This window comes from Amblyomma mixtum, chromosome 5 (genome assembly GCF_055824585.1).
Source record: "Amblyomma mixtum isolate Tamu chromosome 5, ASM5582458v1, whole genome shotgun sequence".
NCBI classification, from domain to species: domain Eukaryota; kingdom Metazoa; phylum Arthropoda; class Arachnida; order Ixodida; family Ixodidae; genus Amblyomma; species Amblyomma mixtum.
In genome coordinates, this window is record NC_143016.1 from 90,385,180 (window position 1) to 90,400,425 (window position 15,246).

At 47.7% G+C, this 15,246-nt stretch overlaps 1 protein-coding gene across 1 annotated transcript in view; it reads left to right on the top strand.

The window, feature by feature from the left end:
* Positions 1-9,241, top strand: part of LOC149342990 (uncharacterized) — a 32,813-nt gene extending 23,572 nt beyond the window's left edge. Inside the window, exons 8-11 of the mRNA XM_089545539.1 lie at positions 5,368-5,528; positions 5,867-6,044; positions 7,414-7,636; positions 9,103-9,241. Coding sequence (XP_089401665.1) covers positions 5,368-5,528; positions 5,867-6,044; positions 7,414-7,636; positions 9,103-9,241 — 701 coding nt within the window. The remainder of the gene's footprint in view (positions 1-5,367; positions 5,529-5,866; positions 6,045-7,413; positions 7,637-9,102) is intronic.
* Positions 9,242-15,246: the final 6,005 nt, after the last annotated feature.

Consider the following 15,246-nt stretch of genomic DNA (forward strand, 5'->3'; position numbering starts at 1 on the left):
TTAAAGGGAGACTGAAGCACTTTTTCTGAAAATCGGGCTGGCAGCGGCATCCTATAGTTTTTCATGCTGTATACTGGAATATCGCATCCAAATAAGGCAAAAACAAGCGCGAATTGCCTTTTTTAGCCGAAATATGCGGCCTGTGCCGCGGGGCACGCCGCGCGGTGCGCCGCCGCCCGTGATTGGTCAAGAGAGGTCGTGACGTCACTTTGAGGACTGGAGAAGCTGCCGATGCGGATCCGGCGCTGCGTTGAGGGCAGATCGCAGCTTTCCGTGTCGTTGTAAAAGCGAATACGGCGACTATTTTTTTTTACTGACCACCGAAGAAAAGGATACTACAGTTTGCTCATTCCACGTATCGCCTGAAACCAAAAAAGACACAAGCAAAAAATTCTATGACTAGCACAAGCATACGCCATGCGTCAAAGACGCGATACAGACCATGCGTAAAAGGTGCCAGCACAACATCGGCTCGTAATCTCGGAAAGGAAGGGGTGCGAACAATACTAAAGTCAATTACCACCACCGGACGCCTCCTGGCTCTCCCGGAAGAGCGTCATCCTAAAGAAAAGGCCCAAAGCACTGTGTAAATCTTGTTCTCAGTACCCGGCGTTGCAGGTTGGGGCAAGAAAGTATTTCAAGTGAACGATGAAGGAGCACAAAGTTGGTGTCAAAATTAGCGAAGCGCAGTGGCCAAGCACTGCGAGGCATGTGACCACAGGATAGTGACGCAATCATGGTGCGCTGGAAACCAAGCCAAATACGCGCTCAAATACGCTTCACTCCTGGCGCGTTCAGCAGATGCCAGAAAATATTAATCGCTGCCTCGGAAACGTTCGCCCTTCCTAGATTTGCAGTTTAGGTTCAGTGAAGTAGTTGCCAACTATATGTGTGTTTAAAAGCCAAGCTAGCTGCAACTCGCCCGCTGCCACAACTTGATGAAGAAACCGAGTAAGGTTGCGGTGTTTTTTTGCAAAAACTCAGTTGGCATTCATTTCTCTCATAAATTTGCATCCGAAATCAACGTCGAACGCTTTCATTTTAATTGCTTAGCTAGGATTAAACGAGATGCCGCATATAAAGAGCTTCGATGCTTGCTTGCTTTGCTTTATTGTGCTTTGCTCTCTTGCTTTGCTTTGCTTTGCTTTGCTTTGCTTTGCTTTGCTTTGCTTTGCTTTGCTTTGCTTTGCTTTGCTTTGCTTTGCTTTGCTTTGCTTTGCTTTGCTTTGCTTTGCTTTGCTTTGCTTTGCTTTGCTTTGCTTTGCTTTGCTTTGCTTTGCTTGCTTGCTTGCTTGCTTGCTTGCTTGCTTGCTTGCTTGCTTGCTGGCTGGCTGGCTGGCTGGCTTGCTTGCTTGCTTGCTTGCTTGCTGGCTGGCTGGCTTGCTTGCTGGCTGGCTTGCTTGCTGGCTGGCTTGCTGGCTGGCTTGCTGGCTGGCTTGCTGGCTTGCTGGCTGGCTTGCTGGCTGGCTTGCTGGCTGGCTGGCTTGCTGGCTGGCTTGCTGGCTGGCTTGCTGGCTGGCTTGCTGGCTGGCTTGCTGGCTGGCTTGCTGGCTTGCTTGCTTGCTGGCTTGCTTGCTGGCTTGCTTGCTGGCTTGCTTGCTGGCTTGCTTGCTGGCTTGCTTGCTGGCTTGCTTGCTGGCTTGCTGGCTGGCTTGCTGGCTGGCTTGCTTGCTTGCTTGCTTGCTTGCTTGCTTGCTTGCTTGCTTGGACACGTCGAACCGAGTATAAAATCACTAACCGAGCCTTGCTGAGCACGTCTCAGGTGGTCTGGCTGCACCTAAGCTGAGGAGAGCGACACATGTTAAGTCTCTATAAGATTTCTTCAGGGGCTAAGTGAGCATGTTTCTACTTTTAAAAGAGGCGCTTCTTCGGAATGGTGACACGCCTCTTATGCGCGAGGAAATCGATGGAACTGTGTCATGGTTCAGCCGCGCCTTTTCGACAGAAATCTCCAGAGATCGCACTAGGACAAGCTCTGCCTGTAGCCGCTTTTACGAAAGTGTTTCGAGCAGAGTAAGCTTGCTTTAGTCGACTTGAATTCTTCGTCACAGCAGCGAGCGGTTGCGCTGCGAGCTTGTGGTCTTGCGGAAAACAGTGGAAGACGACACAGTCGCGGCCGTAGTTGTTCGTGGACACGAACTCAGAGTAGTACCTGTTGAATCTGATTCTCAAGGTCGGCTGACACGCTTTGTACGTCGCAACGTACGCAGTACGAGGAACAACGCATGCAGCACGAGAAACAACGCGCGCTGAAAGCGCGCTCGAGTGCGCCGAAGCATCCCCGGCTCCTCAACATGACGTCACGCTGGCCGACATGGACGAGGTTTCCCTCTCCGCTGTTCCCGTCTCCTGCGCTCGCGCGGGACGCGGGAAATTTAAACATCGCGTTTTTAATTTGTGATTGCGCCACTGTTTTAGCCAACATCGAAAAAATAATTTCACAGACGTGATCAGCAATGACACTACTTCAAAACCCTAGAAGGTTAGCTGATTCGAAAACCGCCTCAGTATCCCTTTAAGGCCGAACTTTTGTCCCCTGCATTTTTAGAGCGACAGAGTTAGTACCCCCGTGTCGGAAAAATACAGCAGACGGTTTAGCATGGCTAAGCGCGGAATATCGTGCGGTAGCACTAGTTGCGGTGGACACTCAAGGTCCCTACGTGCTAAAGGCATTTGAGCTGAAGGCCTTTGACGTAAAGGCCTTTACCCTGAAGACATTTACTTTAATATTCTTTTACGCTGATATTAAAGCGTTCTGCAGAAAATCTCACGTCTTCCGTTGTGGTTCTGGGCAAAAAATCCGGATTGATCTCAAAGGTGGCTACGTCGCACGTGGAGCTGCGTATTTCAAAAGTGATGAAAACTTTAGAAAACTGGTGATTATGAGGTAGTAACATGACTCCATCGTCATTAGGGCATGTAATTATATAGAGTAAACGAATCGCGCTGAAAAGAAAATCGGGAATAATTCGGGAATCGAACACCTCACCAGTAGTTATCGAGTCATACAAGACACTACCCATAGGCCACGCAGGTGCATTCGTACAGCTTGGCTGAAGTGGTGCTGCATTAAATCGATGGGATATCTACGTCGTCCATTTAATACGGAAACAAAACAGTTTCCGTGTCTGCGTGGGCAAGAGGGCTAACTGACAGGATTCATTAATGCTATCGGGTCATATTCTTAAATACGGAGCTTAAGCGTCCCCTCAATTTTTTGTTTTCCTTCCATGGCCTCGTCCGACGAGTCGCGCACACAGCCAGCACAAAAGACACCGGTCTATTCCACACCAAACTAACGCTTTCAAAGGAGCACAGAATGGGACATAGTGACGGAAAAGAGCATGCGGTCAATGCTTTCGAGAGCGCAATGCTATTTCTAGAAGAAAACTAACGATAACATCTGAACGAGGCAAAACAGGAGCACTCTTAGGCGCGAATGGGACGAAGCGGCGTAAATAAGGCCTCGAAGCGATACAGGAAACCAGGTTGCTCGCGTAGCCGCCAGTCACGCCAGACAGCTATTCCATATTCATAGATGCCGCTTCCATCTTCTGTCTGCACCCTTGTAAGTGCCTCCCCGTAAGCCATGTACAGTACAGTCCACTGTTAAAGGGAACATGTGATCGCGTGGCCACCGAGCTTCGCGCAGCGCTGCCGGCCAGAGCTGGCATGAATCTGCAGACTGTGCAGAGCGCAAGGCGCATGGGCAGCAAGAGCGGCTGGCTGCTCTTTCCATGCATTCGCCTAGTGCCATCTATTCTCTCTCGGCGGAAGCGTTTCGCGAAGCTCGGTAGCCACGCGATCACATGTTCCCTTTCGCCCATGCGCCCTGGGCATCCACTTTGACCAACACCTTACATGAAGCGACCACATCGTCTACCTCTCTCGAAAGATAAGGGCCATTGCGGCTATGATGTACAGTCAGGCCGGAATGAAACGCGAACACGCATATGTCATACATTTCTGCTTTGCAGCGAGATATTCCTTTACAACCTATTTTCGATTATGCATTTCAGTAGGCCCTTTACCCAGACACATGAATCAGGCTAGTTGTACAATTCAGCTGAAAGTAGGCAGGTAAAATATTTTGTTTTCTTGACATGCTCGGTTCGCGTTTCATTCCGGCCTGACTGTACCACCTTCGTGGTAAAGCTCCTCTCCATCTTAGGCGACTGATCTGTACAGCATTAGCAGAACCTGTTTTAATGTACGGCATTACTCTATACGGTAACTGCTCCGAATACAAGAAAGAAGCATTAAATGTTATCTTAAAAAGAATAGTGAACACTATATCGTACGGCACAAAACTACACTCGGTTGACATGAAAGCGAAATACGATGAGTTAGGCATCCTTCAAATTCGTGAACTATTTCACTTTGTTGTGTTAACACTGTATTATTATTCAAAGGAATATAAGACTCCGGTAAAAAAAGATGTCACCTTGAGAAAAACGGTACGTTTATTTAAGCCACGGGTTTACACAAACTATGGTAAAAAGATGCGCAGTTATTATGTAGATGCGCAGTTATTATGTATTATGTACCGGCTGTATTTAATGAAATTTTCGATAATCTATGTATTGCAAGTAACAAACGTAGGATGATGACTGACATGAGAGATTGGTGTGCAAATGTATTTCCCTGTGTATAGCTTGAGTTCTTTCGTATGTGAAATTTTGTGTTCAAATTTTTTTGTTTGTTTTTGTTTTTTTTTCTCTATGTTAGCATGAGTTTAGACAAGTAATGTATGCATATGGAGGTATTTCTCCACCTGCTGCCTGATCAGCCAACAAGCAAAATGTGCTTAGGCAGATCAGAATTTATGAATGTGTACGCATACAGACGAATAAAATTTTGATTTGATTTGACACTGGACCGTACTGTACATTCCGAGGAATCGAGCTGGTCGCCCCTAGCGTGACCGTGCCCTAGCAGCGCTCCCAGCGAAATCCCCTTGCCCACTGCTTTCGCCGCCCTTATAAAGTCATCGCTACAGCGATCACATGCCTCATCTCTTGAGCAGCAGTTCGATCATGCGCTGTTGCGCTGCACCCGCACGCACCTAGAGGACGGAAAGAGTGCGCGTGCAGTTTAAATGGCCAAAAACGGGCCGTAGAGACCAACATAAAAAAATAACTTCGTTTATTACACCAGTCTCTATTTCGCGCATGTCTCTCTCGGTCCCTCTCTCATTCTGCGTTGCGTTGTATTCGAAGTCCTCAAAACAGCGCGTGCCTTTGTAATCGTTTACAGCATAATGAAATAGACGCGAAAAGGAAACGTTAAATAGGGTAATTTTACAGCCCTATATTTTTACCGCATGCAATATCAGTGACCTGCCTTAATTTTCTTCTATTGTTTCAGGTTTTATCACAATTCCACTAGGAACGGAAGTGCTGCAGTTCGTGAGCACAGACTATGCTCCTGTTCCAGACATCCCGGATGTCGAAATTCTTCTAGTTTCAACACCGCCTGCAAACGAGTTGGTCAGGACTCAGCTGTTAGACTTCGGCTTCACGCCGGAGGTACGATCAGCCATACCTTGTGGGCGTTATACAGGAGAAAGAGTGTGCCGGGGACTAATAGTTTAAGGTGACGACATAGACAGTACGGATAACGCATGCGGTGAAACCGACGCGGTAAACGCAGTGTACAGTTAGTGCAATTTACACTGTGGGTGCAAAAACCATACGGGGCTGGCAAATACTGCTGCATGCTGAGATAAAGGTGGACATTGTTATTTTTACTTCGACATATTATTCTCCGGGAGAATGCATAGCGCATGAGTGAACGCGGCAGTGTCTGGTCCTTGACCTCGACGGTCTGTTTATTTAGTGATTTTCAAAATAATCGGTGTTTGCAGGCATACGAGAACTACCTTGGGCCCGGAACCGACCAACCAGGCTTCCGAGTGGCAGCTGTCAACAACCGACCGAAGTCCAGGGGCACCCTCAAGCTGCGGACTGGGAACATCAATGATTACCCCAGCATAAATCCTCGTCTCCTTGAGCACCCGGATGATGTCAAGGCCCTCGCCCAGGGTACGGTCCAAGTGTGGCACCAAGGTGGCTGGCATGCACATAGCTTATCATAGCCTGCGACATTTCCAAGCGTATGTTTAGTAGGAGAGAAACCCTAAAGCGACAATAATAAATCATGAAGACTAACAGATACAAACATGTGTCTGGGGTGGCATCGTCTAAGGGGTACGCATTTAACGCAGCGGGGAATGGACACAAAGGCGAGCTACTCCACGTGGGCAGCACATAGACTTGAACCAACACACGTAACAAGTAAAGCAGTCATGAATACATCAGCACAAATGCCTTGTGTCTCTGGAAAACGTCTGACAGCCTGCGGAAGCTTTAGTACCATGGAGGGCATATCAGTGTCGAGGCGACAGTTCACAAACGGCCCAGCGTCTCGGCGTTGACTAAGCACCTTGGCAGCCGATGCACAGTAGGCGCGGTGTCGGCACGGCACACGGTGGCTCGGCCGGCTGCTGGGACAGTGAACCGTGAAGACCTGGCCCAGCGGGAACCGGAGTCCTGGACGCTGTCCAGCCGTTGGCTCGTTTTGCCATATATGCTACCAGTTCCGCCGTTTGGTGTCCAGTCCGCATTCCCAACATGCGCTGGGCCCTATGTGCCGGCACGCTTTTTCGCTGTCATCTGTGATAGCGACTTTCAGACCGCAGTTGCGGCTTTCGCAAGTCACCACAACACACAAACGCGCCACACACCTCTTTTGTCGGTGCAAGACGTTGAGAATATCGCCCGGTTCTCGTCCACTATTCTTCCTGAGAACTGCTGTCTGAAGAAATTGAGAGAAAGTTGAAGAACTTACTGGCTGACCCATCAGAGTACGGGCGTGCCTCGGCCTTTGTACGGACCATGGTTCTCAGCAAGATCATTGTACATGTCGTTTGTGTATCCTCGTTTTCGTCCCGTCTTTTGCGCAAGTACGTACCCCTTTCAAGCTATGAACCAACTCGCCCAGATTATAGTTTTAATTGAGCAAGATCATGAGCTGCTATATTATATACGGTATATACGGTAGGGGTAATTTTGTCTCCGATTGCGCAATCATCTGTCCATATCAACACAATAGTACTTGTGAGTATGCTAGGTTGCTAGACTGATTCTCGCTTCTGTGGACTTTGTCTTCCTCTATGTTGCCTTTGCTAAAGATTTGTTTCCTGTACTTGATAGTGTTCGTCTCTTGCTCCCTTCTCGTTCTTGTCGTCCTTTTATTGTGCCTAAATACAACTTCTCTGCTTGGCCATGACCAACTAGCACCACTCGTATGTTTTGAATATGTAGGACAACTTTGCATCCTCGTTACTGTGTTCGTTTTGATTTTATATCCCTAAATTCATAGTGGATTTAATACTGATGTGCCTCATCGCAGCCGCCAAGACGTTCATCGACCGGATGCTCGATACAGAAGCCATGAAAAAGATAGGCGCCAAGGCCTGGAATGTGACATTTCCCCCGTGCGCTACGGCAGGAACCCTCTGGAGTATGGAATACACCGAGTGCTTGTTCCGGCACTGGTCGATGCCGGCTTTCCACCTATGTTGCACTGCACCCATGGGCTCTCATGCCGGAGCAGTACTTGACGAGCGCCTCAGGTTTGTAAGATGCGCCGCTTTGAACCAAGGTCATGTTCCCGAGTTTGTTTTATTCAAGTGGCACTAAGTACATCACAAAATTGCATTCACAAATTTTCCAGCCACTGAATTCAAATTCGTGACGTCTACATCGAGAATGACTCCGCGGTCGCCATTTCGCAGTGAATGGTGGTGTAGCCTAGCCATTGGGATTCCCAAATAAAAAACTACGTCCAGGCGCCGAAGTTTATTTGTGAAGTTGACCGGTAGTGGCGGCACATGTGTTTAATTTTCTGACCTATTCTAGTTATTGTTTTTTTTTCAGTGAAACTAGCTGATCTGACGCTATAATACGGTAATCTATCGATAGAGGTAAACTCATTTGTTCTCAGCTTCCCTTTAAGATATAGTTTGAAAAAGCATGCCTACTTTCCTTTCTTGTTCTTTCGTAAAACAAATGCCATCGATGGGACCATGTTTAGCCAGTGTCGGAAGACCCCTGGTTTCAAATTATAGTAGGCTATCTACAGTGACACTGAAGCTTCAAGGCGTGACTGAGCGGATGAGACAATCATCCGACATTGGGACCTCCAGGGGTGCCGCAAATGCCTCACTACACGGTTGAACAACAAACTCTTTGGACCAGGAAATTTTCAGCGAATACGTGCGTTTGAAATAATGCTTGTAAACTTCAAAAGGTAACCACGAATATTTTAGGCAGAAGTCAGTCATGTCAAACCTATCTTTAATCTGACATCAGAGCAACGAACCTGCCGATGACTGACCACTTAGATTTACAAGGGGACGTTATCTTGCAGCTATCTGCAGCAGACCTCCTCCAAACTTGATCGGTAGGCACCGCATGTTATCTGACGCAGCTTAAAAACGGTATGCCTTCTTCATAAATGTAACTAGTGCGATTTTGCCTGATGGAAGTACTCACCACAATGGAAGTTAGAAAGCATGAAAAGACGAGAACCGTATTGCACCCGCAAGTATATTGCTGCTTTGTCGCAACTGGGGTCATTTCGTTCAACCACCGAATAATTACTAGATATTCTTCAGCACTGCGGTGCAGAAAGTGCCGCTACAGCAGTTGATGTACTACTTTTATGATGACTACTGAACCGCACAGTAAAGGACATGAACCAACGCCAGAAACATCATGCAATGCTGACAGAGCACTAAGTGTCAGAGAAGTGTGGTGCGTTTGTTTTTCTTCATGCGCTATTCCCAGTGTTTGGTATTGACGACACACGTCTAATGTTATGACCTTTGACGCACCATGTCCTGATAATCTCCGGCGCGAAGACTCTAACATGTATTCCAAATTTCTCTTTTACTCAATCTAGCATCTGCTATGTGGTCACGAACATGAGCTGACATTACCAAGCTGTAGGCATCCTACAGGTGCAAGGTCCTTGTCACAATCTTTGGACATGCATTCCTATAGCATCACATACGTTCCCTACCTTTCGTCTCTGCAGGGTTCGGGGCAATGTGACAGGCCTACGAGTGGCCGACGTCTCCGCGATGCCCGACGTTGTCAGCGGCCATACCCACGCTCCGGCCATGATGATTGGCAGCAAGGCGGCGGCCATGATACAAGAGGACAATCAGGATTAGGAGAAGTGTGACTGTACGGCTTTGTGTCTGCTGTGAAATGAATAAGTGGTTTTTGTCGAAAATCAATAAGCGAGACATTTAAGCTCCGGGCATCGGCCTGCTGCTGTACTCTCTGGCAACAGATGACCTTCTGACAAAGACGCAGCAGGATGTGAAAATGAGTTACAGGTCGATCTGTCAAAATCTTACCAAAGCGTCACGAGCTCTGTGACTGAAGAGTGCTGATCACTTTGTCGCGTTTCGGGCTTTTAAATAGTTCTTGCCCATCATTCTTTGGGCCTCTTTGCAAGTACATCTTGCGTAGAGTAGTAGAGGAGGGTGGAGCACAACTCGACGCAAGTTTGCGAATCGTCTCCATTTTTTTATTTACCATATCCGACAGGAAACAAACAGTGCTAAAGTATCCCCTGTATTCCTGGCATCACGCTCACCAAATTCGAAAAGGCTATCTGAATAAGAAAATAATAAATTTTATTTAAAACTTTAAAAATTCGCATTTCGGCCCACCGGATGCGGCTAATTGAGACAGTGCACGTGACAAAGTGAGACGCCCTTCAAAAATGAACAAAATACTCATCAGTGCAATGAACGCTCACGAAGCTTCATGGACATGTAGACAATCTTTGCGAGTCTATTCGAATGAAAGGGACGGTACTCGGACCAACCTGGCACAGTTTTGTCCCATGGCCAATTCCGATCTGCGTAGTGAAAAATAAATGAAAAATAAAAAGTAAAGAGACAAAAATAAACAAATCAATGCCAAACAATGAGCCAGGAAAAGCTATCGCCTTGCCGCAGTTCAGAGAGCCAAAGTGCCCCCTGAATTTTTTAAATGTGATTGTAGGCCAGACTGAGCAGAGCTTGTTGCGTTGTCAAAACGTGTCGCACAAAATAGATGTTCATATCGGTGCCAGAGCTACTGAGAAGCTGAGGCTAGCCAGACTTTTTATACAGTGCATGCCTTGCATATTCTCCCATATTCTTTACTGTGCTGTAGTGACGCCTTTGGGTGCACCAAACTGCTTAATGATATATGCGCTGCTTGCGTCTCAAGAACTTTCGGCCTATTTTCTGCGCGCTAGTCAGGATTCATAGTATTCTTTTCACACGCTGAGAAACCCTTAGAGAGTGGGAAAACACGGATCGAGTTTTAGAGCAACAAATAAAACCATTACATTTACTTTAGCCCCCCCAAAAAAAACAACACAGCACCGCTCTTTGCCCACAAGCCCTTCACTACGACGTCCCTAATAGCCTGAGTTGCTTTGAGACGTTAAACTACAACAAACCAAACCAAACCAAACCGAACTCCTGTACGGCTGTGCATGCGGCGCCAGAAAGCGGCATTAGTGTAAGTGCTGAGCCAAAGGATGCGGGATAGAAACCTGGCAGCGGCGGTACCGTTTTCAAGGAAACAAAGCGTAAAAACACCTGTGTGTATTCTACATATATTATGCTGCACAATGCCACAGTGGAATTAAATGGCTAGTAGGCTCTAAATTACCATCCAATCCATGCCAGGTTTATGTAATTCGGGACGTCTGCAGACAAAGAAAAACGATGCCTGCATACGTACAGTCTTTGTCAAAGGCAACCAGGCTGCACGTTTTTCTTCTCAGTCGTACATTAAAGCTATTATGCCAGCCCTCAAGCTCTAAATCTCTGTATGGTAAGAAAAACCCCAGCTCTCACGTTCAAAGAACTTTTTGATCTTTAGGGAAGCCGTGAGGGCTCTGTTATACGAATGAGAAGCAAACCATGGAGCCTGGTTACTTTTGAGAAAGGCTGTACAGAGCTCTGCAACCGCCCTTGGCTCTTGGAAGCACAAAGTTATCGTACGCTGGCTCTAGAACCAATGCGGTGGTCCCATTCCTACGCACACCTTTGCACATTTTTGCTAACCGTGTTGAGAACTGTCATGGTAACACGGTTAAATAACCAGCCGTGCAACTGTGCTACAAAATGCAGTGCTTAATAATCGGCAGCGTCGGTACGTTCAGATGACGTGATTGATATTGAACGACAGAGCTCTTTCGATCTTCATTGCTCTCTGTTTGCTGGAAGCGAGGTAGCCTCAGAGATGTAAAGCGATCCGCAACGCTAAGAAAGAAAGCTGTGCGACGTTTATCTAGTGTGCGCTTGAGCAAACTCTTCTCAAGCTTACTTCTGAGTGCGCGTAGTTTTTTGAACTACTCGTCGAGAGCTGGAAAGATATCCAAGAGAAAACAAAGAACGAACATGATAGGGTATAGTGCTATAGATCTACACAGGGAGAAACGTTGAGAGATAGCAGCTACGGTCCCGAGTTATAGCTCACTACAGGAGAACTGCGGAAGAGGTGGAGTAGTGCGGAGAGGAGGGGGGTGGGGGGGGGGGGGGCGATAAGAATAAAATGAATGTGTGGTTGTGTGGGTGAGTCCGCTTTTCTTGAAGCTGAGATGTCAGTACGCCGCTGTGCACAATAAATCTAGTATGTAGCTGCATTTTGAGAAGGACAATCGAGGAGTCGGCGACAGGCTCTCCTGATGCTTGGCAGCCAAGAAGACCGTCCATGCAGCCGGATCTTTTCTCCCTTTCCTCTCTACACACGCTTCATGCATCGGCGCGTAGAGCCGGCGCGCGACAAAGCCCTCTCCCCACTCAGAACAATGAGAGAGCGTGTTGGGTTCCCCGATGCTTGCAGTCACAGCCGCGTGGGCTTGGGCGTCGCGCGAGCATTGTCCTATATTGGGAGTGGGGGGGGGGGGGGGGGGCTGATTCTAAGAAAGGGAGTGCATGCTTAGTGCTCGCCGCGTCAGAAATTGGATGCCGTGAGGCGTTCGCAACTAGGAGAGGAACAACTCTCTTGGCAAGGGCGAAAGGGTAGTTAACTGTAATATAAAGGCGCCAAAAACCACGGACACAAACAAGACAAGAGAACGGGACAGAGCGCCACTCGAAAGTGGTGCTCTGGCCCGTTCTCATGTCTTGTGCGTGTGTGTGTGGTTCTTGGCGCCTTTATATTACAATGGATTGCCAACTAGCACTGCAAGAAGTTATCTTAAGGGTAGTTAACGTTTCGTTCGATACAGCTCTAACATTAACAGCTGTAGTGTTAGCGCAGTAAAAGGAAGCCAAAAGAGACACGGTGATGCAATATGCGGCTACACAGGGCTAACTCTTGGTCAAGCTAATAATACATTTCGCGCTAAATGCAGCTCGGAAAACTCTGGCAGTGTGTGCATTATAGTTCGCGCTAGGTAGCAAAAACACCTATAATCTTCGGGAGAGCCATTCAATTTGATTGGTTCGTGCAAGCACAGCACGTCAGCAGGGAAGTCCAGTCTTGTTTTATGATTGCAATGAAATTAGATTCGGATCTAAGCCTTGACTTGGAGGCTCACGTTCGTCCACTTGAGCTCTAAAGGTCACGTTCATTGCAGGACAAAGACCTCTTCCGTTTAATACAGCACCTAGCTACATGAATTTATTCAGTCTAGTTGTCATGCTGCCCTGCGCATTTTCATGATGCGATTTCATCAGCTCGTCCGACTTCCAGTTATGCCGCCTCTGGCATTGCTCCTTCGTTGGTGCAATGCTGCCCTACCCAGGGTTCTTAATGTGCACGACGTGGTGATTACAAGTGTGTTTATATAATTTCGCCTAAGTTGAAATGTGGCTATCGAGGCCGCGGTCAAGAACGCCGAACTCGTTCTCAGCAGCCGAACGCCAGAGCAAGTGCGCCAACAACGCGGGTAATTGAAACAGGGGAGCTAGAGAGTTCCTAATGCAATGCGGGGATCTTTTGCTTCGACAGGGATGTGAGAATTGGGTGCGCGTCACAAAACAAGATCGCTTCGTATTTAGCCACCTCGCTATGCTCAAGATTATGAAGGGGTTTACCACCTCCTCAACGTCCATTCTACGCCGCAGTGATCACCCCATTAGTACTTTTAAAGCGAAAGCTTTACTGGCCTAATCAAGCCAAGGTCATCGGCGGCACAATTAGACCTTCAAATGGAGGAGCGGTGGAGGTGTGGCAGCCACGTGGCATACTGCCTCACTCGCCGCAGCTGCAACCGCGGGCCGTCGCAGTGCCGACCGCTGCGCCGACCTCAGCCATGGCAGCTGTGGCCACGTGTCCAGCCACGTGACTCGCCGTTTGCTGGAAAAAGGAGCCGGCGCCGCTCTGGCCGCATCGCATTGCAGTGCTCGCTATGAAAGAAGCGAGTCGGCCGGTGCCGTCTACGTCGTCGGGACGATTTCGCTAAACCACGCTTGGCTGAGCTAAACTGCAACCATTTTTATTTGGGCGCGTTGGTTTGTTTCTTCATAGGCTATAAACATAATTTAGGCGCTACTTCGCCTGTCCCCTAGCGGAAGTATACGCGCCTTTGAATATATCACCCAAACCGCTACTCTTGGATATATAAGTGTTCATCTGTTGTGATACAAAAAATCTGGTGTTATGTCGCTTACCTTTTTCAATGAACGGAGGACCAAAGAAGACTTGTGATGTGGACTGGTTTATGCGTATCCACCTGGAATACAGCGCAAGGATGGCGCAGAAATAAAGCAACCAATAGAGGAGTACTTTGATCGATTGTTTCGCAACACGTAGCTTCTGCACTGTTTTTCGGGCGATCAAAACAAGATGAAGAGTTCGGAACTGAGCACAGCAGAGCAAGGTTAATAATAATAATGTTGTGAGGAAACAAAGAAAGCACGTTTAAATATCTCACTAGGTGGCTGCCTAGCTCAGAGAAGGTGAAAGCCTAGCTCAGAGAAGCAAATAAAAAAATAACTGGAAAACACACTATACTAGGCAGTGGCTTCGGCCAATATTGTCGATCATCATGGACCTACTTCTGTCAACAACATTAAATGTGTGCCCTGCATTCCTTTAGTCGACTGAAACACCGTGTAGCTATGGTCTACATAGAACTTACCGCAGCGGTGGCCTCGTAGTTTGAGCATCCACTTCGCATTCGGGAGGTGTGGGGTTCGATTCCAGGTGCCGCCGGGTACCCACCGGTGATGGAATGGGTACAAGCTTTCCCCTGGCCAGGTGCTCGGCTTCTCTGGGGTGCAATGCTTGGTAAATTGGTTTCTGGCCCCACCTAATTGAGAAGAGAAAAATCCATTGTGCCAGGGCGCTTTTTGATGCCCTTGCGCCATAAAAATCCATCATCAATCAAATAAATACATAGAACTTGCTCTAAGCGTGACTGGCGCATCCAGGCGTAATGATATAAAATAAAAGAGAAGTCAATCGCTCATCGGAGCGCTGCAGGCCGCTGCACAAATAACGCAGTGAAAAGCATTGCGGTACGCAACCTGCAGGGGACTGTAATCAATTTCTTTCCAAAGAATTAACCTCGATTTACTGAAGAGCGTGCTTATCCGGCAGGCGATGGAAACAAGAAAAATTGCATTCCGTGCCTGAAATCCTTGGATAACGCGGGTTTTGCCATCTCTCATGATTTTATTTTTTTCCATTTTGGCCGCGAACCTAGCAGGGGGCGACAGAAAGTTAGGTGGGCGGATGAGATTTAGTAGTTTGCGAGCACACGGTGGCCGCAGCTGGCAAAGGACAGGATTGAGTGGGATGACACAGATGCCCTGCAGAGGGCGCAGTCAGGCTGATGATGATGATGATTTTGGTCCGCAAGCCTCAGTGCACCGTTCCTACGCCGTTAAAAAAGACTGTGCTTCTACTGACACCTAATAACTCACTTCTATTTACACGTGCATAAATTCAAATTTGAACAGAGAAAATGGATTCGGACAGCGCACTGCAACTGGGTATGTCGTGTTCTTAAATTTTTGAGTAAGAGAGTATGTCTATTTTGGGCAGGTCGTGAGGTCTGATCCGGATCATGAGAGGGAAATAACTAGCAGAATAAGAATGGGCTGGAGCATACACGGCAGGTTCTCTTTGATCATGAATGACAGTTTACCAATATCCCTCAAGAGAAAGGTATACTACAACTGTATCCTACAGGCACTCACCTATGGGGCAGAAA